At 35.7% G+C, this 18953-nt stretch overlaps 1 protein-coding gene across 1 annotated transcript in view; it reads right to left on the reverse strand.

Annotated features, from left to right (window-relative positions):
- Positions 1-13960, reverse strand: part of Axs (Abnormal X segregation) — a 129622-nt gene extending 115662 nt beyond the window's left edge. Inside the window, 6 exon segments of the mRNA XM_074174931.1 lie at positions 6608-6738; positions 6740-6999; positions 10940-10998; positions 11001-11153; positions 13074-13225; positions 13915-13960. Of these exon segments, the coding sequence (XP_074031032.1) occupies positions 6608-6738; positions 6740-6999; positions 10940-10998; positions 11001-11153; positions 13074-13215 (745 nt within the window). The 5' untranslated portion in view covers positions 13216-13225; positions 13915-13960.
- Between the last annotated feature and the right edge of the window lie 4993 nt (positions 13961-18953).

The following is an 18953-nucleotide window of genomic DNA, read 5'->3' on the forward strand; positions in this document are numbered from 1 at the left end:
ACCGGCCGTAAAATTTGTAGAATGCTACACGATAATAACAATTTTTTTTGTATTGTCATGGCAGATATGGAAATACTTTCGACAGGTATTTGTTATTAGTTTCTCTCAGTGTAAATTCTGGCGAATGGTTTTTGGTCTACTACACCATAAAATAGATAGTATCAGCTTCACTTCATGAAACAGGTTCACTAAATAGAAGAAAGTATTTCGACGTACCATCATTATGTTCGAACACTTGAATCTAACATAATTCAAAGTATCAATCTTGAAAAACAACTTCCCAGACTACAAGAATACATCAGTATGTTAAATACTCAACTCCATATATACAGGCTGATTCACGGTGGATGGCACATTAGACGTTTCTGGTGAACCAGACAACGGATCACTTTGAAAATTTAATGGAGGGCATATTCGGACATTCTCTAGCCAACTAAAATATTTTCGACAATGCGGTGTTGCCGCTTCTATTAGAAAGCAGTAGCAACTTTGATTTTTCAAATGGAACACTCTGTATATATATTATTTTTGGAATCTCCAACAATTGCCCGACAACTTTTCTTGATATTTCTCTATACCTACCTATCTGTTACCGTTTTCGAAATAAAAATTAATTTCAATTTTTTTCTTCGAAAATCATGACTTCTAAAAATGCCGATATCTTTTAGTTAAGAAGTACTATGATATCGAAATTTGGTTTGGAGTTAGGTGATACTTGGACACTTCCCACACGTCAGCCTAATCTCCGTTACTTCAATACAGGGTGGTAAAAAAAACAGTTTTTTCGTTTGCTTGAAAAAGTTGCTGAAATTTGATTATTTTGAATGGAACACCCTGTATATTATTGAAAATTCGGAAAGCTGCTGAAATTTGCTTTCTTTCTATGTATATCATACCTATACCTAACTAGTCAAGTTTCGTACTTATGAACATTTATTTGTGAAAATGTCCCTTCAGAATGGTATTTCCATTCGGTATTTGGTAAGCAGGCCATGATTACTATTTGACAGTAGCGTTGTGACATTCTCCTAATAATATCGACATTTTCGTCACTTCAGAAGTTGCAAATACCTTCAAAACGATGGAACAAAACTATTCAAACGAAGTTCTTATGAATTTGTTTATTATTTTTGGACAGTGTGACAAAATTATCAGCAGAACATGTAGAAAGTTCAATGAAATGTATCCGAATCTACCGCCAATGAACCTCAAGAAATTTATACGAATTCAGAACAATTTCAATGCATTTGGATCAACTTTAAAAGCACCAAGAAACTTGCCTCGACCCGTAACTTTCGAAGACAACCAGATTAATGTCTTAGCATATTTTCACGCATTTCCCGAGTCATCGATAAGAAGTGCTGAAGAAGATTTTGGTATAAAATATTCATCGGTTCAAAGAATCTTGCGAAGACATGAAATGCATGATTATAAATTCACCAAAATTCAAGCAATGAAGCCTCAAGATCCTCAACAGAGAGTAGAATTTTGTGAAATGTTGTTGACACGCATTCAAGAAGATCCACTTTTTTTAAATAAAATTATTTGGACTGATGAATCGAAATTTTCGAGAGAAGGGATTTTCAATAGAAAAAATCGTCATTATTGGTCCAGTGAAAATCCTCACGTCACAAAAGAAGCCGGATTTCAAGAAAAAATTAGTTTTAATGTCTTCTGCATGTTGATGGACAACAAATTGAGGTACGTGATATACGAGGAGTCATTAACATCCAGAAGCTACCTGAATATTTTGGAGAATACTGTAGACAGTTTCGTGGATAATCTGCCACTCGAAGATTATCGAAACTGTTGGTACCAACTAGACGGAGCTCCTGCACATTGCACAAGAGAAGTGAGCGCAGAACTGGATAGACTATTTGACGATCGGTGGATGAGGCGCTTGGGACCATGGAATTGGCCAGCGAGATCACCCGATCTTAATCCATTAGATTTTTATTTGTGGGGAATGTTTAAAGAAAAAGTTTACAAAATACCCGTGCGTTCGAGAGATGAATTGTTAGAAAGGATTGCCCAAACATTTGAAGATTTGGATCCCAATGAAATCAGATCTGCCACCACGAAAGCTGTCAACACCCGCATTTTAAAGTGCTTGGAAGTGAACGGCCAGCGATTCGAACATATTTTGAAATATTCCACATGATTGTTTTACTTTTTTATAATTATTCATATCAATATTTCCAATTTCAAGTTTCTTGGTGCTTTTTTAAAGTTTATCCAAACATATTGAAATTGTTCTGAATTCGTATAAATTTCTTGAGGTTCATTGGCGGAAGATTCGGATACATTTCATTGAACTTTCTACATGTTCTGCTGATAATTTTGTCACACTGTCCAAAAATAATAAACAAATTCATAAGAACTTCGTTTGAATAGTTTTGTTCCATCGTTTTGAAGGTATTTGCAACTTCTGAAGTGACGAAAATGTCGATATTATTAGGAGAATGTCACAACGCTACTGTCAAATAGTAATCATGGCCTGCTTACCAAATACCGAATGGAAATACCATTTTGAAGGGACATTTTCACAAATAAATGTTCATAAGTCCGAAACTTGACTGGTTAGGTATAGGTATAATATACATAGAAAGAAAGCAAATTTCAGCAGCTTTCCGAATTTTCAATAATATACAGGGTGTTCCATTTAAAATAATCAAATTTCAGCAATTTTTTCAAGCAAACGAAAAAACTGTATTTTTTTACCACCCTGTATTGAAGTAACGGAGATTAGGCTGACGTGTGGGAAGTGTCCAAGTATCACCTAACTCCAAACCAAATTTCGATATCATAGTACTTCTTAACTAAAAGATATCGGCATTTTTAGAAGTCATGATTTTCGAAGAAAAAAATTGAAATTAATTTTTATTTCGAAAACGGTAACAGATAGGTATAGGGAAATATCGAGAAAAGTTGTCGGGCAATTGTTGGAGATTCCAAAAATTTATTATACAGAGTGTTCCATTTGAAAAATCAAAGTTGCTACTGCTTTCTAATAGAAGCGGCAACACCGCATTGTTGAAAATATTTTAATTGGCTAGAGAATGTCCGAATATGCCCTCCATTAAATTTTCAAAGTATTCCGTTGTCTGATTCACCAGAAACGTCTAATGTGCCATCCACCGTGAATCAGCCTGTAGACCCTGAACAGGTGTGCGGTACCAGGGTCGTTGGTACGGAACCAAATTGGAAAGTGGGTCTACAAAAACATAGAGAACTCACACGGGAAAACCTTTTATAAAAGAATCATTTGAACAAAATACGGCTGTAGAACGGATACCTCAACTCCAGGCAATGCAACAGAGGGTTGTAAACAAGAGACTGTGCAGGCTAGTATAGAGATCAAGATTATTGGAATGGTCCAGAGACTTGGAACAGATGAACGAGTCAGTCGGGTCCCAGGAAGAGGAAAAAATGTTAGATACAATGAATTTGCATCAGGTTTTGACATTATGGTGGTAAGAACTTCTGAAAAACAAAGCAATTTGGATAAAATTTCATTGAAACTGTCTAGCACAGTAGAGTGCATTGAAGAAAATGGTATATTGTCGCAGCAAACAACAAAAATTAATGAATAACTCCAAAACGGTTTTGCTAAAAACACTGAGTCGTAACAAGATGTTCCATTATGTCAAGATAAACTCTTGTTAACACCTTCATACGAAGCCATCACATTGATAATCCGCTATTTGTTCCCATCGGTAGGTTTTTGCTCTCTCCAAGTTAACAAGCGGCAATTTATTTAATTATCGTCAAAGGGTGACATAATGACTTGTTAACACGCGCTAGTGCTCATTACATTTCTCGCGACCTTCATTACTGCGGCAATTAGAGGACGCTTAGGTTCGTCGAGGCGCGTCCCAAATACACCCCAGAACAACCCCCGGATAGACGGCGGCGATGCGGTCGTCGCTTCATGACCGGGGTAGTCCTTATCAGAAGTCGTTAGCACTGTGCGAAGTTGATTGAAACTTAGAACAGAGTGATGCCGCGTGTTTCTGGTTCGCAGAATTGAGATCATTATTCCATGAAGCGTGGTAGAGGGATTCAGCTGATAGTAAGCAGTAGCGAAATTGTCCAGATTGAATTCCTGTGGGTAATATTAGCACTGAGTGCTAAGTGGAACAGTAAAACAAAGCCATATCAGCTGCCCTCAACTAATCGCTGCGATTTTTTGTTTCTCGATAGCAGAAGTAATTTATTTCGCTTATCTATCATGGTCTTCATCTCTATATCGATAGCAACAAAAAAGTACTCTCACAAATACCTGATTCAACAAATTTCAATACAGCAATGGCTTAAGCGATCAACTTAAATTAGCGCCATTACGGTAGACATTTTTCCCTTTAAGCAACAACTCGTTTTGAAAAAACTTGATATTAAAAATTGATATTACTACGGAAGCGCGGAAAGGCCACACATTGTTATTATTTTTTTTCGGGAAATACGACTTTGAAACTCGAAATTTCGACTTTAATCAGGAAATCACGACTTGAAACTAAAAATTTTGATCACTTTCGAAATTTCGACTTCAAACTCGAAATTGCGATTCAATCTTACAATTTCGATTTCAATCATAAAATTTCGAGATCAAAGTCTAAATTTTGGAAGTAAAATAGACATTTTGAGGAAAAGTCAAGTTGAAGTCGGAATTTTAAGTTTGGAGTCATAATTTTGGGCTTGAAGTCGATATTTCTAGTTTGAAATCTCTATTTTCAGTATGAAGTCAAAATGTCGAGCTTAAAGACAAAATTTTGAGTTAATACTCAAAATTTCGAGAGTAGAATCGAGATGTTGACATTGAAATGGTAATTTTTAGTTAAAAGTTGTAATTTCGAGTTGAACGTCAAAATTTCGAGCCTCAATTTTGATTTTTAAGTAAAAATTTAGAGATCAAAGTCGAAATCTCGAGTATGAAGTCAAAATTTCGAGTTTGAAGTCGAAATTTAGATATTTGAGTCGTAATTTCGAGATTATAGCCGTGATTTCGAACAAATAACGTGTACTTTATTTCAATTTTGATATATCAATGAAATCGACTATGAATATTACTCAGATCATCAGTATCTCTTTAAATGAATTGATTAATGTAGCTGTTACTACGTGGTAGATCATAGTGAAGAAAAGAGAATTGAACTTTACTTTTACTTCCATTTGTAACTAACGTTACTGCAGTTTCAGATATATACATTGAACTGTAGGTTCATTACCCCTGTAGGTAATAATAGAGGTACTTGACTTGATTGTGTACCTGAATTTTTCTTTTTCCAAAATACGTTAGAGTTACACAGTTCTTGATTTCAAAACAATCACACACAATCAGAATAAATTTGAGTTCAATATTTTCAGAAAACCTAGCTATACAGACATCACCATCTCAAGCAATTCTTTCCATCCAGACAGTCTGTTTCTCTATCTATGTTTCGAGTGTGAACTGAATGTTGCTATTGAGATTATTCATGTATGTCATAAATTGGTTCAGCTGTCGTGTAGTACCTCTGAAACAGGCGAGAATATCGTTCTACATATCGGTACCAAAAATAAATATGTTTTTTACACAGGTAAGAATTTACTATAGTTGCCTCCAAGCTGTTCACAAATATGTCTACTGAAAGTGGACCAAGGGGTGAGTCATTTGGTAAACCTGAATCCTGTTTATGAAATTTTTTGTTGAACTGTAGGTAGCTCTGATTTAGGCACACATCAAAAGCTGTTGAAAGTTCAAAGGAAGTAATATGGTCTACTTTGGCTTGATCTAATGTATCTAAAATGTGGTGGTTACCCTCGTTGTACAGTATGTTGGAGAACATACTCTTTACATCGAATCAAACTAAATGAAATAAATGTCAAAGATAAGGTGGACAAGTTGGAGAAATCTAGAGTCTATTAGCTTAAGTATCCGGAGTGTAATAGTGTTAATGTGGGACAATGTGGTCGAAATTTACAAAAACAGTATGAACATGAAAAGTCTTTTAGACTAGGTGAAAATTATTCGACGTTCCGAAACCATTCCTTGGCATACAACCACAAGTTCCCAAATGTAAACGATACGAAAATTTTGCACTATACAAGGAAGGGTTGCAAACTCAGTTATTTTGAATCCTTGGAAATTCATAAGAATAAACACTGCGGGTGCAACCGTTAAATGATCAAATCAATAGATAGAAAGATAGATAGAAAGTTTCTGTTCCTGCGGAAGTTCAATTTGAAACGTATATTCACTTGTTGAAGATGATTCCATTTCTTAGATAGACTTTAAGAGTTCATTGAATGTACAGGAAGAGATAAGTTATGGATAGTTCTAACATTATTCAAATCATACTCAGTATCTTCAGTTTCAATTCTCTTTTCTTCAATATCTGTTTTCCTATTCATACTCATCGGGTTCATATTGATTTGGAACATTCAAAAAAAGCCTCAGCAAAGAGTTACCTTCCTAAGTTTGGTGATCAGAAGTGAATTGGGAAATTATAGAACGAACACCGTTACTTTCTTATATTCCCGATAGCGAAAGCACCTCTTCATCAATATGTTCACACTGATATCAAATAAAAATTACAAAATTCATATAATTTATAGAAAATTTGCTCACCGAACGGTTGTTTCGAAAACACAGTCATGTACCACTTCTTCCCGAGCTTTTTCAGCGTTTCCTCATCGTGTAGAGGATAGCTTTTCCGAACAATATTCCATTTTTGGCACACCTGGAATATCGATTGTCCCATAGAGAGAATAGGTAGGATATCCCGGTATGTGGTCATCTTCGGCCAAGGCCCTAATGTTCTCCAACTCATACCTGACGATAGTTTGCTTGTCAGCTGTTGTGAACAAATCATCAACATGCTTATCTTCCGGCAGAAAGTCTTCTAAAGAAGCTACTGTGAATTCTCTTATGTGCCCGTTTCGATCCTCTTTCATTAGTTCCATTTCCTCGGCAGCTTCGAGTAATTTGATTTTCGAAGCTGATAAGTGTAGGATCAAACCCTGAAAAATGAAAGAAGGATACAATCGCTGGTAACAATTCAGTTTGGCGAAAAATGTTAGATCCCCGGATGCCCCAAATTCAAATTTCATTGCATACATATCCCATTAACAATAAATAGATCGGATTAGTCAGAGTTCACAGATTAAATTGTGTCTGATGATTATGTACAATTAAAATGACAAACATAAATAATGGTTAAAAATAAATATAGTTTAAAAAACTAAAAAACACGTTTTTGAAGAACATCGAACTGAAAAGTTACATTTTTTTTAATAAGCTTTAAACAATAACGAATGAAAAATACTAGTGTTATTGTAAAAAAGCGACGGGCGCTTGATATACAAAAAATATGGCACAAAGCGTCCATGCTTTTTTCACAATAATAGTATTTTTCGTTCGTTATTGTTTTAAGCTTATTTAGAAAAATATTTTTGACTTTCTAGTTCATGTTCTTTGAAAGCGTGTTTTTTAGTTTTTCAAACTATATTTATTTTCCATTTTTCAGTTTCGTATTCTATAAAAGCGTGTTTTTTAGTCTTTCTGAACTATATTTATTTTATCTAAACTTTGGGATCAGTCAGCCGTATATTTAAAAAAAAAATGACCATTGATATTTTCCGATTCTGGAGAGGGAAGCTGAAAATCAGCTACCAAGCCCAAGGCAGCAGGCGCGCAAAGGAGGGTTACAAATGAGGCAGAAAATGAAGAAATACATGTAAAGTGAGTTCGAATTATATCAAGGAGGTTACGTACAGCGTCATCTGCTCGCGAACAGATCAAGCAATAATGTCGATAATTCTATCAAATACAGATCCCGAGCTTGAGAATTACGAGCAAACAAACAAACAAATATACCTACATACATACATACATACAGGTGAACCTAATAAAAGAGTGTTGGAAAAAAAATTACATTCTTGAATGTTATGAAACATCGAGTCAAAAACCGAATTTGAATCGGGTATTTCAGTGATGCAAACTTCGCTGCCTGTGAAAAATCACAAGACCATCACAGAGATGAAGCAATATATGAAGAAGCATGAGAAGGCCAGTACTGGAGGTCACTAACCACAAAAAAGTTCGAATTCACGGAGGAAGTGAAAGCATCCTTCGGTCAGTACTTTCTTCAATTTGCACTTCTAAACACCTTCTAAAAGTGTTTAGATTCTTGAAAATGTGAGTCAACATTTTTTATTCCTTCTACATTTCGAGTTGGGCTGAGAATTTCGTAGACTAGTATAAAAAATTTATCATTCAATATAGTTGCCTTCGAAGAAGATACAACGATTAAAGCAATCATACAATTTCTCGCTTCATAATAGGCAGCAGTTTGAAAGATTACCTCTTCATCGGCTCCAAATTTCTTTCCAGCGAGCATTCTCTTGGGGTCTGAGCACAGAAAAAAGTCGCTGGGGGCCAGATCTGGAGAGAGGACGGTGGATGCGGAAGCAATTCAAAGCCCATTTCATGCAATTTTGCTATCGTTTCAATCGATTTGCGACACGGTGCATTGTCCTGATAAAACAACAGCACTTTTTCTTCAAAAGGGCCCGATTTTCCGCGATTTCGCTTCGATAACGCTTTGTAATAGTTGACGTTGCTTTTTCAAGACAGCCAATAGATATTATACCATACGCACCCCACAATAGTGATACCATAACCATAGTCAAAATCAACCAGTAAGTCCATTCCCACTACTTTCATTTATAAATTCTCGGTGACCTTGAAACGAAGTGCGGAGCCGATTTTGTTCTTTTACCGAAAAGCAGTCTTCATTAACACAGGAAATCCATTTTCCTCAAACTAACAAAAGTTGCTTCACTCAAAATGTTTCATGTCACAAACTAATAGTCCGACAGCTGTGAAATTTGTACATCTACCTTTTGAAGGTTAGGGCTAACTAATAATCATACGAATTTGATACTAGTAGCGCCATCTGTATGTTAGCCTACGAACTTTTCAGCGTAACCGATATATAATATGGTGAAATAACGCAAAGAAAGCATGTTTGCATTCATAATAACTGTCAAACTGATAGAGGATAATATTTTTTTCGTGGCGTAACAGTCGGTATTTCATTGGAAAACCTACTAATTGAAGAAGGCTGAGTAATAAAACCAAAATCTCTATGTATAAGTTAACGACTTTCACTGATAAGCTGCGAGAAATTGAAAAAAAATACCAAAATCTTGATAACAACTATCTGTTCCATCCAGCAGCGGTTGAAACTTTTGGTGTTTATGGCCCGGAGTCTCTGTTATTCATTCATGAACTCGGAAGGAGAATAGGCCAAGCAACGAAAGATCACCGTTCTACCTCTTTTTTGATAGAAAGAACTAGTATTGCTATTCAACGTGGCAATGCTGCTTCGGTCCTTGGAACTATTCCTCCTTCACATAATTTTGATGAGATCATGCATTGCCCTAATTTCAGTACGGCACTGAAATATCTTCGAAACAAGCCGAGATATGTGGATATTCATCAGTCCCCTATCAAGGTTAATTCACAAGTGATTGATCCACCTCCTTCTTTTTCAGTACGGTCAATGGACTTAGGTCATTCTTGTTCCCCAAATATGAGTTGCAGTCCTCGTAGTTCTGGTTCCCTTTCACTGGAAGAGCTTCATGAATCAAGAGCCGAATCGATCCCTCTACGAAACCCTTCTTCACTTAGAAGGATCGATCGCAGCTTGAGAAATGGTTCTTATGGAGATTATGTGAAACATGTTCTACCTTACGAATCAGTAAAGAGTTGTCCTGAAAATTTAGAGAAGAAAATTGGATTGGATAATTTAGGAAACACTTGATACACGAATAGCATTTTACAAGTGTTGCTCATGACGAAGAATTTCAAGAACGTGGTTTTAATGATGAACGAGAACGGAAATGTTTCCTACTTATTCATCAAACTCAAACACCTGTTCATGCAGCTGCAGTTTCGTAAGAATGTATCATCTTTCCTCCAACCGATTTCCTGGAGTCTTTGAAGTCCACTAGATACTCGTTAAGACAACAAGAGGATTGTTCCGAATTCTTGGGGTTCTTGTTGAATACTCTTCGTGAGCAAAACAATAGCAAAATCAATACCCCTCACCGCTCTGGATTAAATGATTGAGTACAGTCCATCTCGTCTTGTGTTTTTAAATCTTTTGCTGGAATAATCCTCACTTGTTTACTTTGTAGTAAATGTTCAAGATGTAGTGAAAACTTATGTGAATTTCTGGAACTTTATCTAGCGCTTCCTAATATTACTAATAACCAGTCCGTGCAAAGTTTATTGTTAAATCATCTGAAAATTGAATTTTTAACAGGTGATGATCAACTGTATTGCCGAACATGCGCCAAACTAACTGACTGTTGAAAGGAAACAAGTATAGCTAAGGCACCAGTCAATCTAATAATAACACTTATGATCTTCAAACAAGACTCAACCTCTGACGGAAGCAAGAAACTCTTTCGAAGGTTCGAAATAGATGAACACTTTAATCTAGCAGACCACTATTATAATATTCATGCATTCATTGTTCACTGTGGTTCTGGTGTTGAATTTGATCATTATTACGCCTTGGTCAAAGACGAAACGCACTGGTTTAAGTTTTACGATAGTCGTGTCACGAAGTGTTCTGGCGATATATTGAATCTATCGGAGCCTCTGGAGACACCCTACATTTTGTTATATGAGAGAGAGAGGACATTGGCAGATCAAGATCTCCAGACGATGTGGTGCTGTAGGTTATTTCGGGTTTTCCTGCAGCTGAAAAAGCAAATGCGGCACTGGAATCAATGAAATCGCCCCGGAGCGCCAATTAATTATTATTGTTGTTTTTATCTATATCGTTGTTTTATAATTTCATAATTTTACCAGCTGCAAACATAACACATAGTTGAAAAAAAATTGAAAAAATACAGGTTTTATCGGGAAACGTTTTAAGGTACTCACATCCTCCGGATTGCATGACTGTTTCATGACAATCAATTCTCCTCCTCCATCTCGCTTTTTCCCTTCATTTTATCAATAATCCAGGTTAACGTGGTTTTTGGTATGTCTGGGTTGATTTGCAGAACTATGTAGGTGGGTGGTAAAACTGTATCTTCAACATCTGATATCTCATCACCTATAGTCTCTGTATCTACGACACGTTTGTGCATGTTTCCTGGAAATTCAAAAAAATCGATATTGATACATGGTCTGTTGAAAAATAAGGTGATTGTTCAAATATCGCGGGCTAAGTACATTTGAATGTCGGTTTTCTATTTTTTTTATGTTGGTAAACTCGTCTCGAACTGTAAACATTCGTTTACAGTTTCAGCTGTTTAACATGTTAAGTTTGTTGAAGAAAGGCATAAAGGTAGAAGTGTTTGGCGTTTTCGGCGATATTTGCTATCGAAAAAAAAGTGATCAAAGAGTTTGTATGAATTTGCACATCAACAACCGATGAAAATGTTGGGAAAGCGAAGAAAATTGTTATGGATAATTTACGAATTTGTTTCACGTCGTTTTGTATTGCCTCGAAAATTTGGTTGTTATAGAATGTTTTTTATTTTTGATATATAAGTATCTAATATGTCTGATGGTTTTCAAAATGGTATATCATTAGCACGAAGAAACTACTTTTCGAGCCCTGAAGAAGAATTTAATTGAATTCGAAACGTCGGCAAAAGAACGATTGTTTTTTTTAAGAAAAAATTGATCCTGTTACCCAACCAATTTTTCATCGGAAACATTATTGGGTCACTAAACTAGTTAACTAAGAATTGAAATATTCGAAGTTTTGTTCTACAGATAAATATTAAGTAATGTATCTCATTAGTTTCGTATTTTATACGATTTCCGAAAAATTAGTGTACGCAACACGTCCGAAAAACAGTCTTTTTGGACTTTCAGACTTCCAGGATTGGCCTAAGGTTGGTCCTAGAATTTCATCTACCAAAAAACAGTATTTTGTGTTTAGGCTACCACTTACATACTCGCACTTGTGGCGGCATCTAGTATCGGTATTTTGAAGTACGAATGACGATCAATATTTCGAGATAAAGGATCCTGTAAAGTCGTAGCTGACGTTCCATTTGTAGAGTGCTCTGTTCCAATTTATTTGTTTCATGTGGTAGCATTCCTTGTCCACTATTCATTACTTTTTTAATAGTTATTTATTGAATAGAACTGGCCGATACTTGATGAAAATCCATATTAAAACTAATTGATACAGTTTATTGCACGAATTTCACTATAGAGGGTTTTACGAAAACCGCGACACGTGTTTCGCTATACAATAGCTTCCTCGCAAGCGTAAACTTATAGTTACTTCTTAGTTGCAACTATTTTGCTTGTAACCATTTTGATTGTAATTTTGAATTAAACATTATGGTTGTAACCATTCTGGTTATAATTTAGAATTAACTGTTAGTTTACGCTTGAGAAAGCTATTGTATAGCGAAACACGTGTCGCGGTTTTTGTAAAACCCTTTTATAGTGAAAATCATACAATAAACTGTATTGATTAGTTTCAATAGTTATTTATATTGTCTACTTTAATAACCAAGTCACGTACCATATTTTTTGTCAGTACCTATCTTCGAATTTCTATATTTAATACAAATAAGAATTGAAATGTTCGAAATTTTGTTCTACAAAAAAAATTTTTCATTGATTCATTATTCTACATGGTTGTCGAAAAAATAGTGTACGAAACACATACGAAACACATACTTCAATCTCTTCAATTAATAACTATTGATTTTACGGAAAATTTCCAAGTCTAAAGATATCGTGAAAAACAAAATGTATGTTCTTACTAAAATCTGACTCAATTAAAGGCAGAGTTATTTATCTTCATGAAATATGTAAGTGATTGTGATCTAATTCATGACATATATCATCTGAAGATCTAATTTGGAATTAAACTCCTGGTATCTTACAACAACAGTTCGGACGGATTTATCAGTTTTGCTGTTCAGCTGTATTTGGGACGAACGAACCACGGTGAGAAAATGAATAATTCAATAATTTATCTGTCGTCAAAATAGTTGTATCAATCATCCGATAGAGAAAAGAATTCATTGGGATCAACTCTTACCCCTGAGTGCATCTAAAGTTTTATGAATTCCCCATAAACTATTTATGAACGGGTCGTCCTCTTCATCCGCATAATTCAAATCCGAAGAAACTGAATCTGTATCACGTGATTTCGATTCTAGTGATACGGTTGATTTTTCCATCAGTATTTTTCTAAAACAAAATCGATTTTTTTTATGGAAATGTTCAAATTCACTCGACAGACAAGAGAAAGATTCAGCCTCCCAGGTTATCAATTAATTCATTGTGAAGAACATGTCGCCAATAGCGGTATAACTTTGTTTTTTTGATGAATGTTCCATTCTAGTTCTTGTAGGTACGGACATGGACGTGAGAAAATATATAGTTATTTCACAAGGTCAAGTGTTTATATTTTAAATGTATTATTACAATAAATCGTCACCCAAATAAATAAATTGTGTGCGCCACTGTCGGTGGAAGGTAAGTCACAGTCTATCGTAGGACTCCTTCTCTTTTTCCGTAACAGGTACGCCCTATACATCGACTTCAACAAACTTTGTATTGTATATATTTAGGTAGGTAGGTACATAGGTGCCAGCCGGTGATCATAATATTATTAATAAACTCAATTACAAAAGCTCCAATACTTATATTATTGGCAAGGTTAATTTATTTAAATGAATAATGGGACTTACTTCAAACATTGATATATCGATTAGGTCATCGATATAATTATTCTTCGAATCACACATAAAAGAATGTTGCTTGCTATACAATTACTTACCTACCTAGATCGAGTATGGGCAGTTAATTCAGGAAAGAGGGATTTTAATGAAGAGGTTTTTTACAAATGTTAGTTAAAAACTGTACTTGCTTCTTACCAAAACTTTTGGGAAAAATGAAGGTAATTCTTCTACTTTAACTTCCGTTTTACTTAATCCGTTTTACTTAATCATTATTTGGCACCTGTAGGATCAAATAAACACCAACGACCGTATTTCCTATTCGACAGACTGAAACTTATCTAAGTATTACCTATGCCAATTTGATCAGCTATTTTAGAATTCCCAAGTGATTTTCAGGTTAGAAAAGTTCGAATATTTTACTTCCTCACATATATGTAACATCGCTTTCAATTCATACTATACGCGACATCTACCATATTTGTTATGAAATTCGCAACGAATACAATAAAGAAATCTACATTTTCCAGACTGCCTCTTTCCAGTACAGTTTGCGTTGTGCCATTGTCTAAGCTGTGGGGCTTATTGGCACCTTGAAATTATTCATTTCTGCTACTCTCAGATAGGTGGAGATTGCATCTATATTCTCTGAATTACAAAGATGTGTCCGATATATCAGTACAGGTTGGCAGTGTAAACATGTTGAAAATTGAAATATCGTTGTGGGCATATGATGTAGAAATGATATACAATGAATTATTTACCAGAAAAACATTCCAAATATACACATTTACCAGAAAAAAAACTGACCATGGTGAAGCAAGTTATTAAGGTCCGATAAAAGTAACGTGAAAGCATAATGTTTTATACATTTTGATGAGAAAGACAACAGTCTTGCATAACTCGTTCTTGAGAGGGCCCAGGTGAACGTACCGCTAAGGTGCCCTGAGGCGGTACGTTCACATCATTTTATAACCTGATGCCAGTCAGTCCTTGGCACGGCCTCACCTTTACTTGGGTAGTAATTTGGTAATATATGCGTCTCTTGTTTCAGCTTAAAGCTCACTCGTGCCTGACGAAACACCATTTCGGGTTTGATTTGATTTTGGTTGCAAACCAATGCTATTGACGTTCATCTCACCAAATTACAAATATTATATGCCTCTTATGCCTGTTAGTATTGTTGACCGTTGAGGGGTTCCCTGGTTTGGAGCCAACCGTGGATGTGGCAGACACCTCCTTTATATCGGCAGGTGTAGGCCAAGACTCGCCGAACAAACACTCTCTTATTGACGATTACTCCGGACACTCGCATTGGACATGCCTGATAGTTTCTTCTTCCTGTTCACACATCCTGCATAGAGGTGTGTCCACTAGCCCCATATTATGGAGGTGTTTCCTCAGTTTCCTAGTCATCGCCAAATATTTCTTCTTTAGGGATTGAGCATGGGTGTAATGTTTGGCTTGTTCCGCAATTGTCGAAGTATCAGGCCGTAGGTACCACTGTACTAGTACTAGCCCTGCGGTAATACGTTGTCTGTTCAAGGCTGAAAGGGTTCGTCTGCTATCAGTGCAGATTGTTGGTTTTTCCAGAAAATGAGATACCAGCCAGTTCTGTTTGAACCACGCTGGTATTTTTTCCCATTTCCCACCTAATCCTTGGGCTTAGTGATCTGGAGTACACTCCACATCCTGAGCCTTACGATTTTGACATGAACAGTGCTGTGTTATAACAGAACTGCGACACTTATTTTGATGCGAGTTTCACCAAAAAAGTTCGCGTCCTCAGTGGAACTACTATAGTGTAGTAGTTTTTGTTTTGGATCCATTGTAGCTCCACCTCATCAATATACAGGCTGATTCACGGTGGATGGCACATTAGACGTTTCTGGTGAACCAGACAACGGATCACTTTGAAAATTTAATGGAGGGCATATTCGGACATTCTGTAGCCAACTAAAATATTTTCGACAATGCGGTGTTGCCGCTTCTATTAGAAAGCAGTAGCAACTTTGATTTTTCAAATGGAACACTCTGTATATAATATCATTTTTGGGATCTCCAACAATTGCCCGACAACTTTTCTTGATATTTCCCTATACCTATCTGTTACCGTTTTCGAAATAAAAATTAATTTCAATTTTTTTCTTCGAAAATCATGACTTCTAAAAATGCCGATATCTTTTAGTTAAGAAGTACTATGATATCGAAATTTGGTTTGGAGTTAGGTGATACTTGGACACTTCCCACACGTCAGCCTAATCTCCGTTACTTTAATACAGGGTGGTAAAAAAATACAGTTTTTTCGTTTGCTTGAAAAAGTTGCTGAAATTTGATTATTTTAAATGGACCACCCTGTATATTATTGAAAATTCGGAAAGCTGCTGAAATTTGCTTTCTTTCTATGTATATCATACCTATACCTAACTAGTCAAGTTTCGGACTTATGAACATTTATTTGTGAAAATGTCCCTTCAGAATAGTATTTCCATTCGGTATTTGGTAAGCAGGCCATGATTACTATTTGACAGTAGCGTTGTGACATTCTCCTAATAATATCGACATTTTCGTCACTTCAGAAGTTGCAAATACCTTCCAAACGATGGAACAAAACTATTCAAACGAAGTTCTTATGAATTTGTTTATTATTTTTGGACAGTGTGACAAAATTATCAGCAGAACATGTAGAAAGTTCAATGAAATGTATCCGAATCTACCGCCAATGAACCTCAAGAAATTTATACGAATTCAGAACAATTTCAATATGTTTGGATAAACTTTAAAAAAGCACCAAGAAACTTGAAATTGGAAATATTGATATGAATAATTATAAAAAAGTAAAACAATCATGTGGAATATTTCAAAATATGTTCGAATCGCTGGCCGTTCACTTCCGAGCACTTTAAAATGCGGGTGTTGACTGTTTTCGTGGTGGCAGATCTGATTTCATTGGGATCCAAATCTTCAAATGTTTGGGCAATCCTTTCTAACAATTCATCTCTCGAACGCACGGGTATTTTGTAAACTTTTTCTTTAAACATTCCCCACAAATAAAAATCTAATGGATTAAGATCGGGTGATCTCGCTGGCCAATTCCATGGTCCCAAGCGCCTCATCCACCGATCGTCAAATAGTCTATCCAGTTCTGCGCTCACTTCTCTTGTGCAATGTGTAGGAGCTCCGTCTAGTTGGTACCAACAGTTTCGATAATCTTCGAGTGGCAGATTATCCACGAAACTGTCTACAGTATTCTCCAAAATATTCAGGTAGCTTCTGGATGTTAATGACTCCTCGTATATCACGTACCTCAATTTGTTGTCCATCAACATGCAGAAGACATTAAAACTAAATTTTTCTTGAAATCCGGCTTCTTTTGTGACGTGAGGATTTTCACTGGACCAATAATGACGATTTTTTCTATTGAAAATCCCTTCTCTCGAAAATTTCGATTCATCAGTCCAAATAATTTTATTTAAAAAAAGTGGATCTTCTTGAATGCGTGTCAACAACATTTCACAAAATTCTACTCTCTGTTGAGGATCTTGAGGCTTCATTGCTTGAATTTTGGTGAATTTATAATCATGCATTTTATGTCTTCGCAAGATTCTTTGAATGAATATTTTATACCCAAATCTTCTTCAGCACTTCTTATCGATGACTCGGGAAATGCGTGAAAATATGCTAAAACATCAATCTGGTTGTCTTCGGAAGTTACGGGTCGAGGCAAGTTTCTTGGTGCTTTTAAAGTTGATCCAAATGCATTGAAATTGTTCCGAATTCGTATAAATTTCTTGAGGTTCATTGGCGGTAGATTCGGATACATTTCATTGAACTTCTATATGTTCTGCTGATAATTTTGTCACACTGCCAAAAATAATAAACAAATTCATAAGAACTTTGTTTGAATAGTTTTGTTCCATCGTTTTGAAGGTATTTGCAACTTCTGAAGTGACGAAAATGTCGATATTATTAGGAGAATGTCACAACGCTACTGTCAAATAGTAATCATGGCCTGCTTACCAAATACCGAATGGAAATACCATTCTGAAGGGACATTTTCACAAATAAATGTTCATAAGTCCGAAACTTGACTAGTTAGGTATAGGTATGATATGCATAGAAAGAAAGCAAATTTCAGCAGCTTTCCGAATTTTCAATAATATACAGGGTGTTCCATTTAAAATAATCAAATTTCAGCAACTTTTTCAAGCAAACGAAAAAACTGTATTTTTTTACCACCCTGTATTGAAGTAACGGAGATTAGGCTGACATGTGGGAAGTGTCCAAGTATCACCTAACTCCAAACCAAATTTCGATATCATAGTACTTCTTAACTAAGAGATATCGGCATTTTTAAAAGTCATGATTTTCGAAGAAAAAAATTGAAATTAATTTTTATTTCGAAAACGGTATCAGATAGGTATAGGGAAATATCAAGAAAAGTTGTCGTGCAATCGTTGGAGATTCCAAAAATAATATTATATACAGAGTGTTCCATTTGAAAAATCAAAGTTGCTACTGCTTTCTAATAGAAGCGGCAACACCGCATTGTCGAAAATATTTTAGTTGGCTAGAGAATGTCCGAATATGCCCTCCATTAAATTTTCAAAGTGATCCGTTGTCTGGTTCACCAGAAACGTGTATTGTGCCATCCACCGTGAATCAGCCTGTATTTGATGCAATTTTTGTCAGTTGAGAATTGTTATTCAATGAAAATAGTGCAGAAATTCTGGTGCACCTCCATTGAACGTTAACATCAGACAAAAATAATGCGTATGACTGTGAAATCCAGAAAAAGGGATTTTGTTGGTCGATAAAAATGATTTGCATCTTCAACTGTTCAGCCGAGCCTCTATCCCGATTCACCCACCCATCAGATTGCAGAAACGGGCCTCCTGAGATTCAAGTCGAGCGTACAAATCGTAAACGAAATTGAACATCAACCCTTTGCCCAATTTGGTCGTTAACGAACTCATTTCTGTATTTTAACAGGGATTGTTGCTCTCAGTTCCGAGCGATTACAAGGGACCTTGTTCCCGGAAAACTGATTGTTTGCTCCCGGTGTTTCTCTCAATGAATCCAGAAATCGATCACTTTCAAAGTCAGTGGTTACAATCAGCTTGGTTTGGATTTTTTTTAATCAATATCATTATCATTGTTTCACATTCGGATTTGAATTGAGCAAGTTTTCATTGTGAACTTCCACATGAAAATTTATACAAAGCACTGTTATTTAA

The sequence above is a fragment of the Leptinotarsa decemlineata genome, unplaced genomic scaffold (assembly GCF_025532065.1).
Source record: "Leptinotarsa decemlineata unplaced genomic scaffold, Ldec_3_MD MMD2_tig00000882_RagTag_RagTag, whole genome shotgun sequence".
NCBI lineage: Eukaryota > Metazoa > Arthropoda > Insecta > Coleoptera > Chrysomelidae > Leptinotarsa > Leptinotarsa decemlineata.